Consider the following 7,448-nt stretch of genomic DNA (forward strand, 5'->3'; position numbering starts at 1 on the left):
TGAACACCAGGTGCAAGTCCAACAGTCCCACTCAGGTATGTGCAATAGGTAATTAGCATTCCCATTTTACAAAAAAAAAAAAAGCTCTGAAATGTTTGAACTGTTAAGCAACTTGCCCAAGGCCATCCAACCAGTAAGCAAGAAGAAGCGAGCTGGCATTTAGAAGGAAGGCCGGCTCAGTCTAAGTCTGGCGATGGCCTCGCACGCAGCTGTGCCCCGGAGCACAGGTCCTATCCTCCTGCCTTTTCCCAGCTAGTAGTTTCCCTGGTCGCTTTTCTCAGAACTTTTCCCGTGACTCATGAGCAAGGGCAGGAGGCCAAAATCTCAGGATCTTCCCACCACTCGCGGGCACTGTGTAACCTGAGCCCAGAGACCTCTGCTTTGGCAGGTCCGGCTTCCTCCAGGTAGCGGAGGGCGAAAGAGCCCAGCAGAGAGACTACGCTCCCCGGGCCTCCATCACCCCCCGCTGCCGCCACCACCTCCGCGCCCGCAGCCACACCCCGGAGCTAGAACCCACAAGTCCGGTCCAGTCGGTGAGTCTCACATGCCCCACGGACACAGCCTTAGCTTTCAGGCTGTGCTGGCACCGGCACCCACCAGGGCGTGGATCTACAGGTGCCAATTCCACTGGGCCCAGACCCGGGACACAAGGGAAGAGGGGCAGCCCCAAACACCCCAAAGCGGGACTGCAGCCTCGCGCTCCGCCTCTGCGCCCGTCCAGTAACCAACCTCTCCTCCCCACCGGCGATAAGCCCTCGGCCCCGCAGACTCCCGACCCGACCCGAGGCCCTGGCACCGGCCCTGGCACCGGCACCGGCCCTGGGGCAGAGCCGGGAGAGTTAATCCCAACCGCCTCGCCGAGGTTCCGGGGGTCAGGTCGCCGGGAGCGCCTCCCATTGGCCGCGGAGCCGGCGCGGCGCTGATTGGCTGGGGCTCTCCCAGGCTCCCCATTGGACGCCGCGCGCCGCGACTGGAGGTGGCGGTCCCGCCTCTGCAGGTTACGGGGCGAAGCGGCTGCGACTCTCGCAGCTCCCGGGGGTCGCTCAGCCCCGGCCTGAGTCCCGACTTACTTCCTCGATCCAGAACGCGTGGCTCTCCCGGGACGTCAGCGGACCTCCTCCCGGATCCTTTTCCTCCATAACCTGCTGGGGTTATTTTTCTTCCTCCCCGGCTTCCAGCTCCCAGCCCCGCGTTTCCCTTCCCTGCTCCCCGGCCCCCAGTAGCCTGCCGTTCTCAGCATCCCACCTGCCATCGTCCTATCCCCCTGGCTTCTGCCCCTTCTTGATCTCAACTCCTTTGACCAACTGAGCCCTATCATAACCTTCTCGCCAAACTCTCCTAAACTCCTCTTTCTTCTCTCTTTGCCAGCTCCTGACTTCCAAATTCCAGCTATCCTTTCACCTGACATTTGACCCTGACACTTGGCTCCAGAACGCGACATTCCTACCTCCTGCAGCCCGTTGAAACCGAGGTCTTTCCTGATTTCTGACCTCGTTTCTGAAGCTCGTTTTGACTTTCTTACTCCTGGGCCAGTTCTTGCTACCACTGCCCCACCATGGACTTCTTGATGAGTGGCCTGGCAGCCTGCGGGGCCTGTTTGTTCACCAACCCCCTGGAGGTGGTGAAGACGAGGATGCAGTTACAGGGAGAACTGCAGGCCCCCGGCTCCTACCAGCGGCACTACCGAAACGTCTTCCATGCTTTCATCACCATCGGCAAGGTGGACGGCCTGGCTGCCCTGCAGAAGGGCCTGGCCCCTGCCCTCCTGTACCAGTTCCTGATGAATGGCATCCGGCTGGGCACCTATGGGCTGGCTGAGGCTAAGGGCTACCTGCACTCAGCTGAAGGCACCCACAGTCCTATCCGAAGCGCAGCAGCTGGGGCGTTGGCTGGGGTCCTCGGAGCCTACTTGGGGAGCCCTATCTACATGGTGAGAAGAAGGGTCTTGCCTGGGGCCTTCAAGGCAGACATTTGGTGTAGGGTGGGGACCTGGGCCTTCCTTCATAATCTGATACTAAGGTTGGAAGTGGACTTGTGTAGGGGAGAGTGCGGAATTTGAGTAACGTACCTCAGTAAGTGTGAGGACCAGGGGAAGTCCTGGATATCACAGAATTACAGTCTCACAGTCGGCCCCTTCGAGCCATCTGGTATAGGTGAAGGGTTTGTAGCCTGAGGCCCAGAGAAGGGAGGTGACCAGCTCAAGGTCACACAGCTGCTTATTGCCAGGACTAGGTCCTGCTTTGTGCTCTTCCTGGAAAGACCAAAAGGCAGGGTATGAGATTCAGGACAGTGGCCTCTCCAAAGTAAGCTGAGCACATGCCCCCATGGGGCTTTGGGGTCAGAGAGCAAGTTTTGTTCATGATCTCCCAACCTACCGCAGAGTCTGATGGGGAAGCCTGGTCGTGCTGGTAGCTGGAGATCCAGTTTGGGAAATGGAGCTGGCATGAGAGACTAGACTCCCGGGTCTTGCCCAAGATGAATAATCTTAGGAAATATTGCCATTCTTCAACCTCTCCATTTCCCCTCCACCCCCGGCCCACAAGGGAAGGAAGAAGTAGAGGGGTGGAGTGTCTGTGGTGCTAGGTGATCCATCACCCCAGGGGACTGGAGCCAAGAGATAGAATCTCATGACCAATTTGTTAAAGGAAAACAACAATAATTATCAGGTCAAAAGGATATTCATTGTTGAACACACCCAGTGGTTCTCAACCTTCCTAATGCCGCGACCCTTTAATATAGTTCCTCATGTTGTGGGAACCCCCAACCATAAAATTATTTCGTTGCTACTTTATAACTGTAATTTTGCTACTGTTATGAATCATAATGTAAATATCTGATATGCAGGATGTATTTTCATTGTTCGCGACCCACAGGTTGAGAACCCCTGCGAGGAAGTGTGAGGGGTTCAGGCGCTTGGGTCTCTGGGGTGAAAGAATGGTCACTGGGCCATAGGTTGTGATACTCTCTCGTCCCCAGGTGAAGACACACCTACAAGCACAGGCAGCCTCAGAAATTGCTGTAGGGCACCAGTATAAGCATCAGGTAAGATGTTCCCAACCCCACTGGAGTCTCTGCCATTCTCTCCCATCCGCCCCCAGCTCTCTGTCTGCACCCAACAACTCCAACCCAGCCAAGGCTCTGCTCAGCCAATCAGTTCAGCCTCACTCTGCCCCTAACGTCCACCCAGGCCCTCTTTCCCACACGCTCCCCAGCTCCTCTAGTCCTCTGCACCTGTTTCTCCTGCCCTGTTCTCCTGGTCTGCTAATGTCCTCACTTCCATACGCCCTAGTCTGGGATGGCAAGGGAGGGAGAAAGGAGGTGGTAGACAACGGAAGGGCCACATTCTGGTGTTAAGCTCACACACAACTGGTTGTCCAGACATCAGATGCCTGTTAAGGACCCATCCTTAGCAGTGTTAGGAGATGGCAGCCCCTGATGCCAGGGTGACTAAACCCCACCTCATGGTCTTCCCCCTCCCAGGGCATGTTTCAGGCGCTAACCGAGATTGGCCAGAAACATGGTCTGGTGGGGTTGTGGCGTGGGGCCGTGGGCGGCCTTCCCCGAGTTATCGCCGGTTCCTCCACCCAGCTGTGCACCTTCTCATCCACCAAGGACCTTATTACCCAGTGGGAGGTACTGCCTGGGCAATGGGTGGGGCCGCCCTGGGGAATGTGGGCAGGGGGGAGTACGAGCTGAACTGAGCCCTAGAGGGGTGAGGGAGTGGCAGGATGGCTTGGGGGTCAGCTGCTACACCAAGCATGTCAAACTCAAAGGCTAACAGGACAAATAAACAAGATGTAAGTTTATGTGGGCCACAAAAAAAAAAACCCAAAAGCTTCAATTTTCATAGAAACATAGGTTTATTTCGATAGAGACATGCTGAATACAAAGGGCTGAAATAAATGAGTCATCGTTAACATAAAATAATAGAACATTTTAATAAAAATTAATATTTTCTTGAACATTAACTTACCACTGAATAACTGCACAAATAAGCAAATAAGCCTATTTTTCTCATTCTCTGAAAGCGAACTATTTCCTGTTATGCACACCAAACAAGTCAGCCCAAGACTAATGACATGGCCATCGGCTGCTAAAATAACCGCTGCTAGTATTAGTGTAGAGAAATGGTGCGCTGTGCGTAAGGCATGTAAGAAAATGAATGCGACACGATGATAGTAATGTCATTAGCGAATGTTGTTCGTTATTAATAATTATGTATAACAGGATATTGTAAAAATTAAGTTATGAATTTTTTATTAAAATGTTTCTTACATACCGTTATATTGGCTGGGCTGCAAAAATATTCATTGTGGGCTGCGAGTTTGACATGCTTGTGCTATACCCTTCCCTCAGCTTTTGTCACTTCCTCTCAGGTGTACCTGAGCCTTCACAGTGTTATCACACTGTATTAACTGATAGAGTGGAAGTTCCCAGAGTTACCAGCTCTACTGTATCCCCAGAGCAGGGCCTGTCCTTTCCTAGGAGTTGAATGACTGACTGACTGACAAAGCTCTTCCTCCCTCCCTTTAGATATTTCCTCCCCAGAGCTGGAAGGTGGCTCTGGCAGCTGCCATGGTGAGTGGCATTGTGGTGGTCCTGGCCATGACACCCTTTGATGTGGTGAGCACAAGGCTCTACAACCAGCCCACAGACACTCAGGGCAAGGTAAGGGAGTGCTCTGTGGTTCAGGCAGGGAAAACTGCAGGGGGCGGGGGGCAGATTGCGGAGCCAAGTGGGACAGCCTAAAAGGTAGCCTGCAGAGGTGAGACCCCTGCTGGGCTCTGACAGGCTCCTTCCTTGTTCTCTCCCTCCTTCTCCAACCTGCTCTCAGGGCCTCATGTACCGAGGGGTGCTGGACGCTCTGCTGCAGACGGCTCGGACAGAGGGCATTTTTGGCATGTACAAGGGTATTGGAGCCTCCTACTTCCGCCTCGGCCCTCACACCATCCTCTCCCTCTTCTTCTGGGACCAGCTTCGCTTCCTCTACAACACGTACACCAAATAACAGCCACTCCCCCTCACTTCACCAAGTTGGCACTCCTTGGACACTTCTGCCTCCATTACTATGTCCTGGTGACTTCTTACCAGGCGACCTCTTATCCATCAGAGGGGGACAGCCAATCCCACTCCCTATCTGTTTTCTCAGGGTTGAATCACTACAAGAGATAGTTTCCCTCCCTTCCGTGGCTGTCTCTTTAAACTTTCTCTACCTGTCCCCCTGTACACTTCACTCCAAACTTTATGCCCCCCCCCCTTTCTTCACTGCCAGCCTTGGGTCCCTTCTGATCACACGTACAACTTTAAAATCCCCCTCCAAGACCAAAGGGAATTGGGGGGACCCAGGTGTCCTGTTAGATTCAAAGGCACAGAGATTATATTGGTTATAAAGCAAGTTTATTTCTGCAGAGAGGTGTCTTATGTTTATCCACAGGGAAGGAATTTGGGGAATATATCCCACCCTTTGTTCCCCTTGCAGAATGGGGTCCCCAAGTCTTTAGCGGCATCATGTAGCATTTCAGCATCTTTACTGGGGACCAAAGATGTTGGGATCATGAAGAGTCAGACTGGTCACCAGCTGTTCGAAGTCACCCAGGCTCCAGGGTGGAAGTGACAGATTTTCAGGGTCAAGAGATGACCTATTGTCAGGGCTTGGGAGCGGGGGAACAGACGGGGAGAGAACATCATCCAGGCCTCACGTGTGGAAGTTACCCTCTCCTGTTCCTGGGACGACCTGGGTATCTGTGACCCCAAAACTCTGGCCCACTCCCACTTCCTTGGAGGACCCCGCCAGGCGGCTTCCCTGCTCAGCCCCTCCCAGCCCATGCTCCTGAGGACCCCCCCCCCCCCCTTGAGCCATGTGCCCTCTCTGTCCTCCTTACGGGGGCTGATTGAAGGTGAGCAGGAGATCAGTCTGGTACGGAGTCAGCCTCAGCAAGGCCTGGTGCAGGGTCACGTCCTTCGCTACCTAAAGGGATCGGTGTCAGGATGTTCGAGGGCCCACCTCTTCGCCCCCCCCCCCCCCCCCCCGGGCCATCTCACTCGCCCTCACCTGCTGGTTCTCTTTAGCCACCTGCTGCTTGCCCGAGAGGACCCAGGCTTCTTCACAGCAGCCCCTCAGGGCCAGGTTCTCCAAGAGGAGGGGCTGCACAGCCTCCACTTGAACAGTCCTAGCGCCCTGCACCCCACCAACGTCCTCAAAGTGGTACCTGGAGTGGGGAGGGACAGGGTCAGGAAGGGGCACCTCCCACCGTCGCCCCACAAGCATTTTGACGTCTAGGCTTCGCTCACTCTGCGTGACACGTGGCTGCCATGGGAGTTCTCGTCGCCCAGGGAACCGTCCCGCGCAGGCCCCGCCCACTCCGGGCCCGGCCCTCCCATTGGCCAGCCACGGCCCGCCCCGCTCACCGCGCGGCCTCCTCTCCCCGCACGTGGGCCTGCAGCTCCAGAAGCTCCACGATCAGGCTCTGGTCCGTCACGCGGTGGCAAAAAACTTCCTGGTTGTCCGGGACCGGTCGGAGGTCGCTGGAGAGAGGCGAGGCAGGCACCGGTTGACCCCGGTTCCTCTCCGCAGCCCCACCCGGTCGGCTTCCATCCGCGCGGGGGCGTTTCTCACCTCACGTCAATGGCTCCGGGAGGGAGCGTGGCGGAGAAGGCGCCCCCGAACAGTGGGTAGTCTTGCGTGGGCTCCATGGGCCGGGGACTAGAGAGATTTAAAGAGAAATCGACACGGGGCCACGTGGCGTCCCGCCCCGCGTCCCGCCGCAGCCCCCGCCCTCACCGGGCTGCCTCGGCTCCGGCCCTTTAAGATGCGGCCCCGCCCCTGCGATCGCGCCGGCCAGTGGGCGCCCGCGCCTCCGCCGCGGCCCGCGGGGCGCTCCCAGAAGCCCGGTCCCTCGGCGGGCTCGGGCGGGCCGCGGGGCCGCCTGGGAGTGAGACCCGGTCCTGGGTTTGTGACGTCCGGTGGCGGCTAACTCGCGCCCGCCCGTCTCCTCCTCTTAAAGGGGCCGCACGGTCTAAGAATGTCGCTGAGACCCTCCGGAGGGGTCGTTGCTCGTCCGAGTGACCGGTGTCTGGGTCCGGGGAGACTGTTCTCCGCCACCCAGGCCCCTCCAAAGGCCTCTGGACAGCGAATGAGCCGCCAGATCGCTAACTCCCGCATCGGTGGATCGGTTGCAGGGAAGTGAGGGAACAATGGGGCCAGGTGTGGGGCCGGATTAGGATTCGGGCCTCACCCGTTCCTGGAAGCGAGACCCAGCCCGGGGATTACATAGCTAATCCTTCTCAAATCTTCGCCTCGGAGGGCGTGGGGAGGACGGCCCATACCGCCCCCCGCACACCTGGACCGAAGCAGAGGTTAAGCCCGCTGTTGTTTTCCTTGCGCAGGTTTGTCCTTAAGTTTCTGCTCAGTTCCACCCTCCCAGCTAATCTCTCCATTCATCTTTGAT

At 56.7% G+C, this 7,448-nt stretch overlaps 2 protein-coding genes across 6 annotated transcripts; one reads left to right on the top strand and one right to left on the bottom strand.

The window, feature by feature from the left end:
* Positions 1-312: 312 nt before the first annotated feature.
* SLC25A35 (solute carrier family 25 member 35) lies at positions 313-5,408 on the top strand. 4 transcript variants are annotated; one of them, XM_059668662.1, is made up of 6 exons: positions 313-533; positions 1,369-1,930; positions 2,977-3,042; positions 3,481-3,633; positions 4,534-4,668; positions 4,835-5,408. In XM_059668662.1, the coding sequence occupies exons 2-6, from the start codon at positions 1,556-1,558 to the stop codon at positions 5,006-5,008; spliced, it is 903 nt and encodes a 300-aa protein (XP_059524645.1). In that variant the 5' UTR covers positions 313-533; positions 1,369-1,555; the 3' UTR covers positions 5,009-5,408. The 4 variants fall into 4 exon arrangements, with proteins under 4 accessions (XP_059524645.1, XP_059524644.1, XP_059524647.1 ...); XM_059668661.1 differs by lacking the exon at positions 313-533 and adding an exon at positions 958-1,150; XM_059668663.1 differs by lacking the exon at positions 313-533 and adding an exon at positions 980-997.
* On the bottom strand, positions 5,376-7,158 carry RANGRF (RAN guanine nucleotide release factor). 2 transcript variants are annotated; one of them, XM_059668666.1, is made up of 6 exons: positions 6,782-7,158; positions 6,617-6,703; positions 6,409-6,525; positions 6,053-6,209; positions 5,883-5,968; positions 5,376-5,651 (listed from the first exon to the last, which is right to left on the bottom strand). In XM_059668666.1, exons 2-6 carry the CDS (start codon positions 6,691-6,693, stop codon positions 5,528-5,530), a joined length of 561 nt encoding a protein of 186 aa, XP_059524649.1. In that variant the 5' UTR covers positions 6,694-6,703; positions 6,782-7,158; the 3' UTR covers positions 5,376-5,527. The 2 variants fall into 2 exon arrangements, with proteins under 2 accessions (XP_059524649.1, XP_059524650.1); XM_059668667.1 differs by lacking the exon at positions 6,782-7,158 and having other exon boundaries at positions 6,617-6,775.
* Positions 7,159-7,448: the final 290 nt, after the last annotated feature.

The sequence above is a fragment of the Myotis daubentonii genome, chromosome 16 (assembly GCF_963259705.1).
Source record: "Myotis daubentonii chromosome 16, mMyoDau2.1, whole genome shotgun sequence".
NCBI lineage: Eukaryota > Metazoa > Chordata > Mammalia > Chiroptera > Vespertilionidae > Myotis > Myotis daubentonii.

Bases quoted from the DNA above. Each gene is read 5' to 3' on its own strand.
- SLC25A35 (XM_059668662.1), top strand. From the start codon at position 1,556: ATGGACTTCTTGATGAGTGGCCTGGCAGCCTGCGGGGCCTGTTTGTTC. The intron at 1,931-2,976 runs GTGAGAAGAAGG...TCTCGTCCCCAG, and splicing joins TGGGGAGCCCTATCTACATG to GTGAAGACACACCTACAAGC. The intron at 4,669-4,834 runs GTAAGGGAGTGC...ACCTGCTCTCAG, and splicing joins CCACAGACACTCAGGGCAAG to GGCCTCATGTACCGAGGGGT.
- RANGRF (XM_059668666.1), bottom strand. From the start codon at position 6,693: ATGGAGCCCACGCAAGACTACCCACTGTTCGGGGGCGCCTTCTCCGCC. The intron at 6,210-6,408 runs GTGAGCGGGGCG...TCCCCACTCCAG, and splicing joins CGGGGAGAGGAGGCCGCGCG to GTACCACTTTGAGGACGTTG. The intron at 5,969-6,052 runs GTGAGGGCGAGT...CGATCCCTTTAG, and splicing joins TGGCTAAAGAGAACCAGCAG to GTAGCGAAGGACGTGACCCT.